The sequence below is a fragment of the Athene noctua genome, chromosome 2 (assembly GCF_965140245.1).
Source record: "Athene noctua chromosome 2, bAthNoc1.hap1.1, whole genome shotgun sequence".
NCBI classification, from domain to species: Eukaryota; Metazoa; Chordata; class Aves; order Strigiformes; family Strigidae; genus Athene; species Athene noctua.
Window position 1 is genome coordinate 53,053,960 of NC_134038.1, and position 17,446 is coordinate 53,071,405.

At 39.2% G+C, this 17,446-nt stretch overlaps 1 protein-coding gene across 1 annotated transcript; it reads left to right on the forward strand.

Moving 5' to 3' along the window:
• Positions 1-497: 497 nt before the first annotated feature.
• Positions 498-16,409, forward strand: CLUL1 (clusterin like 1). The gene is made up of 9 exons (XM_074899121.1): positions 498-632; positions 1,548-1,657; positions 2,959-3,107; positions 5,602-5,769; positions 7,672-8,116; positions 9,369-9,506; positions 12,562-12,776; positions 13,912-14,082; positions 15,885-16,409. The coding sequence occupies exons 2-8, from the start codon at positions 1,555-1,557 to the stop codon at positions 14,077-14,079; spliced, it is 1,386 nt and encodes a 461-aa protein (XP_074755222.1). The 5' UTR covers positions 498-632; positions 1,548-1,554; the 3' UTR covers positions 14,080-14,082; positions 15,885-16,409.
• Positions 16,410-17,446: the final 1,037 nt, after the last annotated feature.

Below are 17,446 nucleotides of genomic sequence, written 5' to 3' on the forward strand. Positions count from 1 at the left end.
ATTAACTGAAGAAAATAATTAAGAGGGCAAACCCCCAAATACTAGCAAGTATAATGATGTATAAAATGCCCAAATTTGCTTATCTCATTTCAGACTCTACTCATATACCAGCCTGCATCTGGAATCCTGATTTTTTTTTTTTTTTTATTTCTGTGTTTTCAGAAGGTATATGAAGAAAGTCATTACATAATCCAGTGGATTTTATAGCAAATTAAAACAATGCTGAAGAGATTAAATGGTGGAAGCTATTTTTAGACAAACTGATTGTAACAGAATCACTAAGAACATAAGCTGCAAATGTCTCCTAAGGTAAAGAGCAAGATGATGGAAAAGCCGGTAAAACGAAAGGCCTCCGACTACAGAGAAATAGCAGATCCAAATTGCATTAAATCATATGGTTCTGCCCAACGCTCCCCCTAGTGGTTTGCCCACAGAGATGAGCATGAAGTCCCATACAGCAAAACCCTCCAGCCTAATGACAAAACGTCCCGTTAATAGGATTAAGTACTTTCTCATCAGATAATTAGAACATGGCAAAATCCGTGACAGTCCCAGCAATTAGATCAGAACACAACCCGACCCCTTCCTGACGCGGGGAGCAATTTTGCAGAGGAGGTATTTCGGTATTAATGGTAAGTATGTTGGGGTTTTTTTACTTTTCTTTGGTAATGGGTTTGTATTTCTTTGCAAAGTTAATTGGTCTTTCACTATAAATGTAAAGGTACAATATGCAAGTAATTATATAAGTAAATCCAGGGTATAAATAAATTAAAATAAATTTACATACGCACTTGCAGCTGATAACTGCATCTCCAAGAGGGCTATAATGGCTAACATGAAGGTACTTAAATACTGTGTTCACTTAATCAGATGAGAACTATAAAGTGTAGTTGCATGGATTCTAGAAAATAAACCCTTCTCCTCTAACTGCTTTTGCAGGGGGAATAAAGCAAATGGCATTTCTTTCCCTTATTTTGTAGGAATTTCTTTCAGTTCCTGATGTGTTTGTTTACAAAACTGATCCAACTGCCAATTTCTTGGCACACCTATTATTGCATCTGCTATATTATGTGTTATACTGAAGGACAATGAAATAAATTGTATGTTTGGAGACAAGAAAGGGAACAACACTCCAGAAATATCCCTTTCTAAATTTGGAAATAATGTTTAGCATAGATGCATTTACAATATGAACTAAGAACATAGCGTGAAATCAATAAATAGTGTGTTTCACATGGCAGAAAAGGGATAGACAACCACACAAGCTTTTCATTTTAAATATATATGTCCTGATTCTCTTACACCACTGTGCAAACTCAGTGGAATTCATCTAGTTAGTCTGAATAGATAATTACAAATGAGGTCAAGCTTCTTACTCATGTGTTTTCACTAACAGTAGCATTTAGATGCATATTATAGATCTCAAAAAACATAGTTAAAGTCAAAATTAATGGAAACTTGTATAATACTTAGTAAACATTACACCTAGGCATTTGAGCATCATGAAGATACTTATATTTAACTGCACTGACCTGCTTCTTTAACAGAAAGAACATGAAGTCCTCTTGGTTATTTATAATATACGTGCTATGGCTGAATGGTCACCAGTGTGCACCAACAAGGCAGGAAGAAATTAATTCCTGGGAGAACCTGAAGCGTATGTATGCTTTTCTTATTAGGGGTGTGCTGGAAGCCCCTGGCCCCAGGTCTCCAGTGTCCTGGTGCATTTTGACTTCCACATTCACTGGCGTCAAGAAGATCTGCATTCATGTGTGGAGCTTAGAAACCGTTATATAGCTGACTACATGCATCCACACACACAATGGGGAAATAAGAACAACCAGGATGAGAAAGTAAAGTGATTAAGAGATAGACATGCTCTTACAAAAAAGTATTTATAGCATTTTTATAGGTTATTTTGTCCCTCATAGATCATTAGACCATAAACTGAACACAAAATTCAATTCCACAAATTCTGAATTATTTTGTTTATTTAAATAATATTTGAAAATGTTTATTCTACAGTTATATACTTTGCTGGAAAAGGTGGTTATTACAAATGAGATAAAATTATAGAAAAAAACCAGCTATTCTGCATATATTCACCTTTAAGCATGGCTTTATTTTGTGGACAGAAAACCCAAGAGGATCAGCCATGAAATATTCCTTCTGTCTACGTTAACAATATTTCTGTAACAATCAGAAAGTTAGGGGAGGGGAAGAAAGAGGTAAAGGAAGAAATTACTGACATGCTTTTGGCAGTCTCAGGTTGATGTGGCTTTTAGTTGTTTTGTATAGCTCCAGTGATATTCAGGGTATTTCTGACAAGGGAACAAACACAGATAAAGGACAGGCAATCATGCAGAGCTTCAAGGTGCAATGTGTGGGCTAAACCAGGTTTTCACCAAAACTCTATAGTCTTTGCTTCACAGGAAGTCTAGAGATTGTATTTTTATGAAAGCAGGTTGAAGGCACCTCTAAAGTATGTAAAGAGAAATGTAAAAAGAAGCTGTCACAGGCTGCTTGCAAATCAAAGATAAATCCATAGGATATGTCATTAGAAAACTGATGAGTAAATCCTTGGAGATATCCAAAACCCAGGATGAGGTCCTGCGCAGCCTGCTCAAGTTGACCCTGCTTTCAGCCCGAGGATTGGAATCGACGATCTCCAAAGGTGCCTTCCAGCCTCAACTGGTCTGGGATTCAGTGATCAGCAGTGTGACTGCTGAGTATATGGCTTGGGTTACATACAGCTGATCACTGGCAAAGGCTCTGGGCCAGATTATTATCTGATGCAAATTGTCTTGGCTCTGTTATTCAGCATTCACTATCTCAAGATTTGTCTCTGCAACTGTAGGGAAACATAGAGCTGTTTCATTCTCCTTCATCATCAGTGCATGACAACTTGGGATAGTGTTAAAATCTGATTAAGTCACTGTATAATTTGGCTTTTTTTAGTATTATCTGAAGTTGGAGAGAAGTATGTAGATGAAGAGGTAAAGAAGGCTTTGACTGGTATTAAGCAGATGAAAATTATGATGGAAAGAAATGAAGATAAGCATGTAAATCTGATGAAAACTTTGAAGAAAAGCAGTGAAGAAAAGCAGGTAACCGAAGTGCATCTGGGGGTTTTTGTTTGTATTTTTGTTAACTTGTGGCTATTTTTAATCAAAGATGAGGCAGGTTGCACATGGATTTAGCCTACCTCTTGGAAGTAGTACAAGTAGTACAGCATGCTATTGTTCTTAGTCCAATAAGCAACTCAGAAGGATCCCTTGGTGTCTCCCCTTTTGTGGGAAGAATGTAAACCATATTGTATATACACTCTGAGCAGTATACATGTCTTTATATGGTCACAGGATTGATAGGAAACCTGCTTCTGCCCCTTTCTCTCACTAGCAGAAGAAAACTCACAGAGGTTCTCACTGCCTGCCTCCTGGAAGTTGGAGTTGGGCCAGGAGACATCCTTTACTAGCCTATCAAGAACCTGGATGTTCACATTTCAGAAGAAGTTAAAACATTAGTTGATACTTGCCAATTTCTTAAGAAAGAGCTTGCCTGCTGGCAGGACCCTGGCAGACTGAGGAAAGCTTTCAGACTGTGCTTGAAATAAAGCACTAAACAAAAGCCTCATTGGTGCCACTTCCAGATTGCATGGTTCTTTTGAAAGCTAGAGGTGAAGAGTTTCTATCTTCCCTCAGAAATACAGCTTTCTAACTGAGTGGCATACTGTTAATTTTTCTCTGTGGCTGAATGTCTAAGCTATTTCTAAAATGAAACTGAGTGAGCACTAGACAAAATAAGCTGAGTTACCACTCATTAGCAAGTTACCTTCTCTCAGCCCATCCCGGCTGCAGGGTAAAACGTGTTATCTGAAACAACCTTCCTCGAGATTTGAGGTCTCTCATTTTATTCTGCAGTTGGGATGTAACTAGCAGCAGCCCAGGCACAGTCAAGCTGATGGTGACCACCATGCGGAGATACATAAGTTCTACAGTAAAAGGAGACATTAAATGCTGGATGTGGACTCAAACATTACTTTGGAGAGATAACCTGAGTTTTGTAACATTCAGAAGCCAGAGCTGCTGCAACAGCAACATGTTAAATAAAGTAGTGCACTTGTTGCTTATTTCTAGAATCCCCTGCTTCACTTAGGCAATGGGAAGCAACTTTATAAAGGTGTTTTGTGGAGAAGGTCCAGCAGTTCTGCCCTGCATGTCTTTATACACCTCAGGCCACAAGGTGTTTCCCAGCTTGCTTTGCAAACTTCAGACCTTCAGAAAAATATCAATGCCATAAATTATAATGTGTTCTAGAGAAAGTATAGGGGATCAGGGGAATTTCTAATGTCCAAATGCAATGCCTAGGCTCAGAGCCATGTGCTCAAATGATCCTGAGAAATAGACATTACTGTATATTTTTAAAAAGACAAAGATCCTAACTATTGCTTTCAATGAAGTTGAAAATTCCCTCTTGGCCCACCATCTGGTAGTTAGTTTAAACTATTTGTATTAGCAAGCCAGAAAGTACCTGATAGCTTTCTAACATCTATAGGAACACCAGTATGTTCCCATGATCTGTGCTGTTGTTAGCTCTTACTGGATGATTTAATTTACACATAACTTACATCCACAGTGAGAGTTCATAAAACACTGAATAAATGTATTAGATCAGAAAATAATTAAACATAGACTATGAAGTTACTGTCTCCACCAAGCACATTCTGGCAGAAATTTTCTTTTCTGTGAGCCTCTTCCCTATTGAAATAGTGCCAGAAAGGAATAAGACTGACCAATTAGAAGGTTTCTGTCATACTTAGGAACAACTTGGAACACTGTTTGGAAACCTAAACTACTAAAATACCTTGTACTTGCAGAAAGAAATCTGCTTTAGTAGGAAGTACTCTTCTGTCTTTCCATTGCCAAGTCTATTCTGAAATGTTGCTTCTGATCTGCTCAGCTTTGAGCTCTACCTGATGGAGAATGATCTAATACACAGAAGCAGCATTGTAAAATGCATCTTGTTTCCCTTCAGTATGGAAGGAGTGCCTCACGCTTCCACAAGAGCAGGAAGAAACCCCCTCACTACAGTCTTTTTGATCAGTATAATGCCAAACAGAGGAAATGCCAAACTTTAACATATGTCTGCATTAGAGAAAGAATCTATGTGTGTCAAGGACCTAGCCCCATGAAATATCAGTCCCTTAAAGAATAGAGCAAAGCAACAAAAAAGGGCTATCTGTGGAACAGATGAATACTGCAGATATGATATGAAGAAAAAATGATACAAGTTGAGCACATGACCTTGTGAGAGATCGGATGCTTCTTGCACAGGAGATCCAGGTAGATTGTAGAAGTCCGTTTGGTTTTGTAGGCTGTGCCCTCTGGGAGAATAGTATCAGAAAAATCCTCTAAGGAGAAGTTTTTTCAATTTTCAGTTCCATCCATATGTGACTGCAGCTGAGAAGACAACCTACTTTAACAGTTAGGGATTAGCAAAAAAAGGAACCACAAATAGCCAAAATGGGAGATCAATACTGTGTTAAGTATTTAGAACATTAAACTGAAAATTGCTCTCAACTGAATCTTTTTTTTTACTTAGCAAGCCTTGCGACTTCTGGATGAAGTAAAGGAAAGATTAGAAGAAGAAGAAAGACAATGTCAAGTATCCTCGAAAAATTTATGGGATGAATGTAAATCTTGTTTAGAAAGTACCTGCATGAGATATTATACAACTTGCAAACATGGTTTGTCAACATTTAGAGGAAAGGTAGGAAGAAATTTTCTATCTGGGAAATACTCTTGAATTCACCTAAGAGTTTTAGAGAGAGCACTTCTTATTTTCTCAATGGCCAGATCTGCCAGTTCTATCAGGTTACTTTAAATTAATTTGACTTGGAGGGTCTGGAAATGTTAAATTATATGGCAGAGATTACATGCAATTATATTCATTGAACACTGAGCCAAAATGAGTTCGTTTGCACCCTGGCGTGACTCCATGGACATTGATTATTCCCCTGACTCCAGTGGAGTCACTCCAGATATACAGTGTTGTCTCTGTAGGACAAGTCCTAATGTAGGACTTGCATTAAGATAACCTTGTGAAAAATACCACACAGATTCTTAATGGTCCATCTGAAAATCAGCAGAATCAAAAATGTAGGCATAGTTAGCAAAATTACATGGGGGAAAAAAATCATCTACTTATACAACATCATACTTTCCTATATTTATTTTTAATATACTCTTTAAGTAACAAAACAGCTTTAAAATGCTTAATGGTTTTTTAATAAAGGAAACTGTCGCCAAAGGAGATTCCCCTAATTCTACCAGAAAGAAAATACACTTTTCTGGCTGGCACATTATTACTATAAGATTTAACAAAATTGTAATCACTTTTTTTTTATTTGGGCATATGCTTTAAGTGCTGCTTAACAACCAAAACTGTGCAATTACTGCTACTGAAATTTTAGCCACATTACTTAGCTTTCACATCCCCAGGCACTGAAATAGACAGTAACTTAAACAAGAGACAAGCTATAGAGCAAAGGTGTTTAACACTTGTGCATATGCTTTAAATTATTCATGTAAAAATGTGGAAGATATTAAATTTAAGACTATTGGTGATACTTTTGGCTTTTTAAATACTTTTCATGGATACCTCAAATTTATCTCTTGGGCTTTCAAGAGTCTGTGGATGTCAGCTTGAAATTATTGCAGTAAAAGTTATATATTGCACCGTTACTGTCTTTGACCCTCTTGATAACTTCCTCAATGAGCTATATGGTTTATTTGACGCATTCAAAGTAAGAAATGTGTTGTGACATAAATTGTTTTAAAAAAAATAGGACAAAGATAGCTGTGACTGATGACCACACAGACAGGAGGGGCAATACTGGCTGAGGCTGTTCCTACAGTGCCATTTCACAATTCACCTTCCCTCTGAGCTGCACTAGAGGTCAGATTGTTTGGAAAAAAAATAAGTATATGTATATCTATCTGTGTGTGTTTGGCAAGGTGCTTCTTAACACTTACCAGTTTTCTAATGCCATGAAGTATGGCTCCACAGAACATTGCATCTTCTCAGGTGAAGGTAGCGTGTTAAAGGACAGAGCAGGGAACCAGTGGCTGAGACCCAGGCACTGGGAACTCTGTAAAGCGGAGTCAACACTCGGCCTCTTCCATCATCAAACCATGGACTTGGAGCTACTGTTTCATTGATTTTAATGGGTTTCAGTTTGCGCAAGGACATGACGATTTGGCCATTGGTGAGAGAGGGCAGAGTATTTACAGACCACAGCAAGAACAATTGCCTTCTGTTCTCTCTCTACACTGCACAGAAGTACTACAGAAATGTTTCCAAGATAAAGTCCAAATTGTTTGTTGGAAGAAATCCAAACGCCAATATTAACCTTGAGCCTCCACAGATTAAAGGCCAACTGGCAACCCTTTTACTCCGGATCTGATTTGGAGCTAATAATTTAGACTGATTGTACTTTCACTCTTTATAGTCTAGTATCTTAAATTACTTCAGAGTATATGTTGTGTTTGCAGTTATTAAAATGGCATTGTTTATATGGGTACTTGAAAGAGAAAAATTAGAGCCACTTCCCTGAGAGAAGAAAAACTGATAACTTGCCAGACAGCTGATCTATCTCCTTCTTGTGCACAGGTTGAAGATTTTTTGAGGAAAATACCTCCACTCATTTTTACTTTTCATGAGGATCAAGGAAAAGACATCCAGTTTAACGAAAGGCCTGAGAAAGAGGATACCCAGCTAGTAAAAATGGAAGGTTTATTTAGCCAACTATTATTGGACATGGGCTCAATATTTGACAAAAGCTTAATTTTTTTCAAGAAGATACAAAAAGAATTTGACCAGTCTTTTCAGACATATTTCATGTCTGATATAGACTTGAATGAGTCCCCCAGCATGCCAGCTTTACCTGAGGACACCACCAGACATGATGGCTCACAGAAAGGCTGGGGTATACCTGGCTTCTTACAGATAGTTTTTGATTTCAGTAAGACAGTGTTTGAAGGTGTCAGTGAGGTGATTACCGAAGTTTTTGATGAATACAGAGATATCAGAAGAGATGTGCCGGAACAAGCCAAAGGCAAGTGTTAGAAAATGAAAATCAACTGCACTGTCAATGACATCAAACTGCTTGGGATTGCTGAACTATGGTTAATGATTCAGTTTGTGGTATGTTAGTGTAAGATACTGTATGGGAGCTCTGGAGGCTTTCTTGGTTAAACAGGCATGGGTCAAGGATGACTTTATCAGTTAAATGAAAAGCTAGAAATCACAAATCTCAGAGAAATGTCACAGGGGAACTTTACAGGTTCTACACAGCCTGATTTTCATAGCAATTCTCAAAGCACTTGTAGGAGTTCCTCAGGAGTGCTTGAATTCATGATGGATGCAGGTTTTCATAAGGCTAACTGACAGATCTGATCTCAGCATTTGTCAGGACATGATTTGTATCATATCAGTGACTTGTCACCAATTCTAAAAAATTAGAGTAACTATGTGAGATGTCAAGGCATATCCCTGCCCTTGTCACATGACATTAAGCTCAGCCAGACAGTTGCAAGCCCCTGTTCCAGGCTACTGCACCAATGCAGGCAGCCAATCAAATACAGACCAGCCATCAGGTTTTCCAGTGACCAGAAAAATTCTGGACATAACGTTGGTTTCAGGTGATAACTCTCAATGGAGGAAAAAACCCATGGTCAACTTTTAGAATACAAGTAAGGCTTATCCTTCATATCTTACTAGTGCAAATAGAAAAACAAGCATCATTCAAACACATGCTGGTACCTGTCACAGTAAGCACATGCCATTAATTCTTGAGTGGCAGATGACATAACCATTATACAGTCATCAGGAAATATGAAGTTAAGTGATTCTTCAACACCATTTTTTAATTTTTCCTGTATCATGACCCATGTTACCTCAGAAATAAGCTTTGGTACTGTGCATCTAGCTGTACATGATTATGAAATATCTTGACTTCTAAGGGTCAAAAAGATCTTACCAGAACTTTCATGTTATAGAAATAATGTGTAATAATATTACCAATTGTTTGGCTATTAGTGGGGAATACAGTGCTATCCTTTATAAGGGAATATGCTATAATGGCATGAATTCCTTGAAAGAAAATGTGATTTGTATCTTCTTCTGACTTCGACTTTTCAATGTTTTATTCCTTTTTTTTTTTGGGGGGGGGGGGGCGGGGGGGGCGGAGGGATTATCGCCAAATATTTTGGGTTAAGGGCAAGAAATTATATTCTAGCACTTAGAGCGGGTAACAAATGTATATCTAAGATTAATGTCAGTCTAAAAATACTGTGACTTCATTCTAGATCCTGACAGAAGTGTCATGTTCTCAAAAACTGTGTCAGGACGCCAGAGACCTCTGTGCAGGGAGCTTCGGGAGAACTCCTCTGGATGCCCACAGTTTCGTGAGAGATGTCAGAAATGTCAAGACAATCTTTTGCATGGTAAATATCTATTTTCTGATTATTTCTTTTTCTGTAATTCATTGATCCCTGGTTTGTAGGTTGTGAGGCTGACATTTTCTACTGACCTGTTTCCAAATTTTTGGAATTAACATTCAGTCACTTTTTACTGGAACTACGGATAAAATCCTCATTCCAGATGATTTCAATTACCTTTCCCCACTGTCTCCACAGAGTGTCAGTATAACTCAGTCGTTAACATACCGCTGACGGTCCAAAGAGAAGTTTTACACTCCATAACAGAATACCTATATATTTTGTTAGAGTTCTCATCCTGTAGAGAAGCAAGAGGTCAGGCTGTAATCGATCCTGCCTGGGTGCAGAAGTGCTGAACAGAAAGTCAGGAGAAGTTCGAACTCTTGACACTCACTTGTCTTTCAGACAACCAGACATCAAGTCTGGTAGCATTCAGCTCCTCACAAGGAAAGCCAGTGCTGATGAGCCTGTAATTATTCTTTGTTGAACCATGTCAGCAAACAGGGCTGACATGAAGGACAAAAAGGGAACTGCTTATCAGTACATAAGGAGATGGAAAAGCTCTGGCATGCACCCTCCACTGGCACCTGGAAAAAATTCAGACTGCATCACCTAGAACTGCTCTCAGAACTCCCACTGCAGTATAACACATCTTTATTTCCAGAATTATTTAGGTCTTAAAAGCCACAGAATATGCTTAAACCCAAATGTCTTTCAGAATATTCCAGTGTGGCAAATATTAATGATCCAATTTTGAAAAGAGTATCAGATCACTTCCATCTCACTAAAAATATCTTTTTGTCTACAACTGTGTATTACAGATACCAGTTTGTATCTGCGGTTATTGTACTATCAGCCTGAAGGTGACCCTTGACAGTCCTATTTAACAAAGAATAAATTTAATTTTTCCATAGTAATTTTTGTAAAGGTTTAATATAATGTTCTTCTTTAAAATCCATATCTTATTAAAGAAAAAACCAGCAATATTCAGTTCTAAATTCATGGCAGATGATACTAGTCACATGCTAATGTCTAGCTATTGTTAGATAATACTAGGCCTTAACACTCAACAGGAATAATAACATACATTATGGGCTTTCTTGTAATAAACTATATCATAGAATAGATTGGGTTGGAAGGGACTTTTAAAGGTCATCTAAGTCCAACACTCCTGCAATGAGCAGGGACTTCTTCAACTAGATCAGGTTGCTCAGAGCCCCATCCTGTTCCATCCCTCTGATCATTTTTGTGGCCCTCCTCTGGACCTGCTCCAACGGGTCCGTGCCTTTTGTGTGCTGAGGGCTCCAGAGCTGGACACAGTGCTCCAGTGGGCTCTCACCAGAACAAAGTAGAGGCAGCTTCTCCTGATGCAGCCCAGTATACGGTTGGCTTTCTGGGCTGCAAGCAGATTTCTGGCTCATAGTCAGTTTTCTGTCCACTAATACCCCCAAATCCTTCTCTGCAGGGCTGCTCTCAATCCACTCTTCACCCAGCCTGGATTTGTGCATGGGGTTGCCTCAGCCCATGTACAGGACCTTGCACTTAGCCTTGTTGAATTTCATGAGGTTTACACAGGCCCACCTCTCAAGCCTGTCAAGGTCCCTCTGAATGGCACTTTCCAGAGTATCAACCGTACCACACAGCTTGGTGTCATCAGCAAACTTGCCGATGGGTGCACTCAATCCCACTGTGAAATCCTTCTCTCTAAATTGGAGAGATATGGAGCACCTCCCCTATGAGGACAGGCTGAGAGAGTTGGGGTTTTTCAGCCTGGAGAAGAAAAGGCTCCGGGGAGACCTTACAGCAGCCTTCCAGTACTTAAAGGGGGCCTATAAGAAAGATGGGAAGGGACTCTTCATCAGGGAGTGTAGGGATAGGATGAGGGGTAACAGTTTTATACTGAAAGACGGTAGATTTAGATTAGATATAAAGAAGAAATTCTTTGCTGTGAGCGTGGTGAGGCACTGGAACTGGTTGCCCAGAGAAGCTGTGGCTTTCCCCTCCCTGGCAGTGTTCAAGGCCAGGTTGGACGGGGCTTTGAGCAGCCTGTCTAGTGGAAGATGTCCCTGCCCATGGCAGGGGGTTGCAACTAGGTGATCTTTAAGGTCCCTTCCAACCCAAACCATTCTGTGATTCTGTGTTGTGGGGGACCATATCAAAGGCCTTACAGAAGTCCAGACAGATGACATCTGTAGCTCATCCCTTGCCCACTGATGCAGTCACTCCATCACAGAAGGTCCCTAGCTTGGTCAGGCAGGACTTGCCCTTGGTGAAGCCATGCTGGCTGTCTCAAATCACCTCCCTGTCCTCCATGTGCCTTAGCACAGCTCCTAGGAGGATCTGTTCCATCACCTTCCCAGGCACAGAGGTGAGGCTGACAGGTGGTAGTTCCCAGGGTCCTCCTTTCTACCCTTTTTTAAAAATGGGTGCAATGTTTCCCTTTTCCCAGTCACTGGGGACTTCACCTGACTGCCATGATTTCTCAAATATCATGGAGAGTGGCTTGGCAACTGCATCATCCAGCCTCAGGATTCTGCAATGCATGTCAACAGGTCCCATAGACTTATGTATATTCAGGTTCCTCAGGTGGTCTAGGACCTGATCTTCTCTTACAGTGGGAGGGACTTTGCTCCCCCAGTCCCTGCCTTGTGCTCTATATACTTGGGATGGATTGGTAACAGAATATGAGCAATTTAAAAAAAAATAAATAAAATGTATAAGGAGATTAGGAAGTTGATATATAAAAAATCTACCAGTTCTTATTTAGCATAACAGAAAATCTATTGCCATGAAACATGATATAAACCTTAAAGTACTTGGTAAGTTACTGTCATACAGCAAATGGGATAATTAATTCATTTAGTCAGTATGAGCCTAAACTAAACCTACCAATATAGGTCAGGACCAATTATTCCTTTTTTTTTAGCATTATTTAAATGCCAACTCAAAATGTGCCATCTTGCTAGAGTTTTTTACTGTTTTCTATACTTCAGATAGAAAAGACAAAATACAAAACATACTACTTTCCTATAAACTTCATGCTGGCTGTCTTTTCTAACAGATTGCCCAAATGTTCCCGACCTGCACATAAAGTTTGATGAAGCCTTTAAACTGGTTAATCTCTCGAGGGAGCAGTATGAGCAGATTCTCCAGGTGGTTCAGCGTCATACAGAAGACACTTCCTACTTGTTGAGCAAAATGAAAGAAAGATTTGGGTGGGTGTCTGAGTTATCCAATATGACCATTGGACCAGGAAACATTTTCAGTATAGTTAAGGTAAGGGTTGTCTCCCAAAGGGAGTAATTGCACAGTGCTGTCTTTGACCTATCCTTTGCTCACACTTAGACTCTTAGGGATTGTGGATGTTTGTACATGTGTAATGTTTGGTTTTTACAACACAAAGTTCCTACTCGTCTTGAATTTTTGTATGCTTGATAATCCCTTGATGAGCTGAAACTCCAGAGATAAGAAACTATTTTCCTCTAAATCCTTTTAGTCTGATGGATGGCTGACAGGCTAACCTGAATCATTGTCTGATAAGAGTAAATTGACACTAGCAGCTTTGACTGGCCTCAGATTACCTTTACAAATAAATTTCACCATACCAGTCAGTAACACATCCTTATTGGATCACTGAATATCTAGCTATATATATCTATGTCTGTATCTATACACCCGAAAGCTCAAAGAAGGCAAATGTTATGCAGTTATTGCAGTGGAAGATCCATATCTTTAACAGCATCTGTCAATATTCCAATAAATACATCATGACTAACTGTATCTCACACACAAGAATATATCCAAGGTTAACTCAATCCATCTTCCTCAGTGAGGGACAAATCCTATTCTCCTTTCCAACTCAGAAATTCAATGTACTACTATTACTACAAGAACTTTATATGAAATGATTGTGCAATCCACCAAAAAAGCACAAAATCAGGAACAAGGGGACAAGCAATACTTAAGCACACTTTCCCAAATGAGTCCGAGCTATCTGCTCCAGAAAAATAAAGCTACAGGACTGCCTGGTTTAGAAAAACACATAGGAATGAGTAACTTCAATCACAGGAACTTTGCCTTGAAATTAGTGGGACGACTCACACACAAGTTTTCATTAGGAGAACAGAAGCTCTTTATAGATGTAGTTCATGGTATAAATATTAACATGCAGTTCTTTAATATGGTCTTGCAGTGCCATGTCAGCTCTTCCCACCGCCTACAATAAGTTTTGGCATAAATTCAGACACCCACTGTCTTTGCAGAAGAAAGCAATTTAAAGAAAGTAGACGAGTCTAAAATATTCCTCTATTTAATTTTCCCCAATTAAAGACAGTAGGCACAGTAGGTATAAACAAAACTGAAAGTACACAGTAGTTTGTAGTGTTTAAAGTACTGATTTGTTCCCTTCTAGGTGGTACCTGGGGATCCCTCTGGTAAAAATGAAACAGTGGTAGATGTGAATATTCTGACTTCACCTACTTTCACCATTAAAGTTCCGCCCAATTTAGACCCAAAGAGTGCTGAATTCGTTGAACACATAGCTGGGAAAGCCCTGCAACTATATAAGCAGAATTTTTAAGTGGTAAGTTCATTCTTTCCCCTTTCATAGAGAATGCAACTCTTCATAAGAGGTATTTACATTGCAATAAACTTTAGTTAGAACAGGATTCAGTCATGGTATATGCAAGACCATCTCTTCAGAAACAATGCTCTGATTGAGACAAACACAAGTGTTACGGAAGACAAAAACAAATGCTCAATGTTCTAGCCTGCAAAGCACAGACATGATGATATTAGAAGATTTGACTTACTTAGCTGTGAAACCCTCAATCTTTAAGTAACATCTGGGATGAGGTAATGTGATGATAAATATTCCTTCAGAAGAATTGCCTCACAACCATAGTCCAGTCTTGGCACCGGAAACCATGCCTTTCTGTTCATTAATCACGAATGAACTGGAATTACCACTATTCATTATGTTTTTTATTTTCAGTGGTGTTTAAGATCATGCTCTGTATTACTTTTGATGATAAAGGAGTGCAAAGTTAGAATCAGCACCAGCACTTGAAAGAGCTGTTTTAACATAATATTTTCCCATTAACAGCACTCTGCTCAGATTAACAGTGCTAATAGAATCTGCAGTTTGACTAATAGGAACGTGCACAGAAAGATTCTTCTCATGGGCTTCTAACCATGTTTGTAGGAAGCTCCCACAGAGGCCTCTCTCTTCCAGATGGGGAAGGAAGAACCAGTCAGAGAGCAGGGGAAAACAATGCTTCATATTCTCTAACCCCACAAGGAATCTCCAGGAAAGGTGGGGTAGTTTCAGGTGGTATCACACTGGTGAGGGACTAGCCAGCTACCCAGGGAAATCCAGGGGGCTCTGGGATGTACAGCTCCCGTGGCCTCTGACTCTCACAGATGATGCTCCCAGGGGCCAGAGCCACAAGACACACAAGACCTACAGGCAAATCACTGCAGTGTCCCCCCCCAGTCTTCTGAGGAGGCACTACATTTGGACACTGCTGCTCTGTAGGTCATGGGTGTCTGATATCCTCATCTCAGCAAATAAAGCATGACATGAATGCCCACAGAAGTCTCAGGAGGCACACAAAAAGGATTCAACATTAACAAAGTAGATGAAGAAAATAAAATCTCAGCAATTTTTATTGCCTCTATTCTTTTGAGGTCAAACTCACAGCTTTTAAGCAGATGAAAGAAAGAAATCACGTCCATCAGAGAGGCTCAGGTAGGCTGCAGAATTTAGACAGAATATAATAAGCCTCACCATAAACCCCGCTTAGGTAAATATTGGTGAAATTATGCGTATATTATCTTTAAAATACAAGTATTTAAAAAAAATTATAAACGTAACAAATAAAATGCTTAGCAAAGTTTCTCTACAATTTTTCTTCAAAATTCTCTGCCATTTATAAGCAGTTATTGACAATACATACTCTTTCAGATCATGCAAGACTAATCTTCGAGGCCCAATGATGACACTATCAATTTCCTTAGTCTGATTACGATTTTTAGCCTAAATCTTAGTCTGATTTTCCCATGCAACATATCTCGTGTAGCCATTTTATACCTGAGAAAAGTAAGTGGCATTAATTTCCAAATCACAATACCATTTTATGTTCAGTTTGCACAACAGATTTAGGGTACGTGAAAATATGACAAAAGCAGAGTTAAAACTGTAGAAAAAAAGAGAAAGATCTATAAGAAGGGAAAAAGAGAAAGACATCTGTTTGTTTGGTTTTTATGTCCTGTATGTTTCTATAGCAGGGCACTGATACATTCCACATAAACTTATTTTTCTAATATCCTTTTCTCATTCCAAACCCAAAATGTTTAATCATTTTTAATTTTTTTTTCTCCTAGGAAAGAAGATATGTGAAATCTTTCTTCCCGAAAACCAGTATATACTCCTATAGGTGAAATACCCCTAAGTTTAACGTACAGCTAATTGTTAAAATGACTACGGTTAAAACAGTTGCATATAAATAAATTTTTGTTTAGTAAATACTGTGACATATGAGCTAGTAACCAAAGACTATAGAAATCTTTTAACTCAAAACCAACTTCAAATCCATTTTAATATTAATTTATTTAAATAAAATGTTATTTATGTTGTAAATTAGGTAATCTTTAATATCCAGCTATGGCTCTGTTTATGCAAAGATTTAAGGAAATAATCAACTGTAAGTATCAAATAATTCCTATCACTCCAAGCACATTCTTAAGCCTTTTCAAGATGGGTCCCTACAGATGATGCACATTCAGCTAAGTCTGAATCAACCCGATTTCCATATGCATGTAGCATATTATTTTCCAATGAAATCACTCCATTTCTTCTCCCAGTTGCTTTTGATGTTCATCATATACATTAAATGACTTTTCTGAATATGCAGTAATGAGTAAATCTTCTGCCTTTGGCATTTCTTAGTTGTAGTTCGCCTCTGGAATTAATTTTTTAATTCATGAACAAGGAAGCCTATATCAGAAAAGATGTTTGTTTTTTCCTAAATTACACACATTAGCTTTCACTGGTATTTGCAAATTATAATAAAGGTTAAGAACTGATACATATCTCTGTTAGAAGAAAAGCTCTATGCAATTTGGTTTCATTTGCTGTGCCTGGCATTTCTAAGCATTTTTTTGCAGTTATATTCACCATTTCCAACTGCATCTCTGCTAAATAAATTATATTCTAAGTGTACAAACCCATCTATATCAGATATGAGCATAGAAAAATAATTGTACCCTAATTATACCATACCTTTTCCTTTGCTTCTACACATGCAAGTATACACGTTTATACAAAAAAAAAAGGACCAGTTCATTGTTTTAACTAGTGGGAAAGATGTTTTCCTGCCTGCTGTAAGGAAATCCACAGTCCTCTGTTCCATTCAACCGCCATGACATATGCCTCCTAATCGCAAGAGATAGCAGGTCTAACCCTTGTAATCACACCAGGTGTCAGAAGATTGGCCTTTATCAGAGGTGACTCACACAAACTGCTTCATTTCCAAGATATACTAACAAAATATACCGAGAAGAGTCAGTTTGTTTTGACGAACAGGGAGCGCATACCTAGAAAATATAGGACACCACGCTGGGAGCAGAATGAGGAAAAATCGGTGCGGTCTGAGGCACAGGCTGGGGTTAGGGGCTCGGACAGCCTCCGCCGGGGAGACCAGCCCCGTGCGGGGCCAGAGAGGGCAACTGAGGAGGATCCCCAACGGGAGGCGAAAAAGTTGACAAGGACAGCAAAGGCACGGCCACCGGCCACCCGCCTCCGCGGCCTTGCTTGCGCCCCGCGGGGCAGGCGGGAGGCGGCGGCACTGCAGAGGGGCCCTGCCCCAGGGGAGGGCCCCGGCCGGCCCGGAATGGAAGGGGAAGGGGAAGGGGAAGGGGAAGGGAGGGAGGAGGCGGCCGTGGCA

Coding starts and splice junctions, on each gene's coding strand:
- CLUL1 (XM_074899121.1), top strand. CDS start 1,555: ATGAAGTCCTCTTGGTTATTTATAATATACGTGCTATGGCTGAATGGT. Junction 8,117..9,368: donor TGTGCCGGAACAAGCCAAAG/GCAAGTGTTAGA, acceptor ACTTCATTCTAG/ATCCTGACAGAAGTGTCATG. Junction 12,777..13,911: donor ACATTTTCAGTATAGTTAAG/GTAAGGGTTGTC, acceptor GTTCCCTTCTAG/GTGGTACCTGGGGATCCCTC.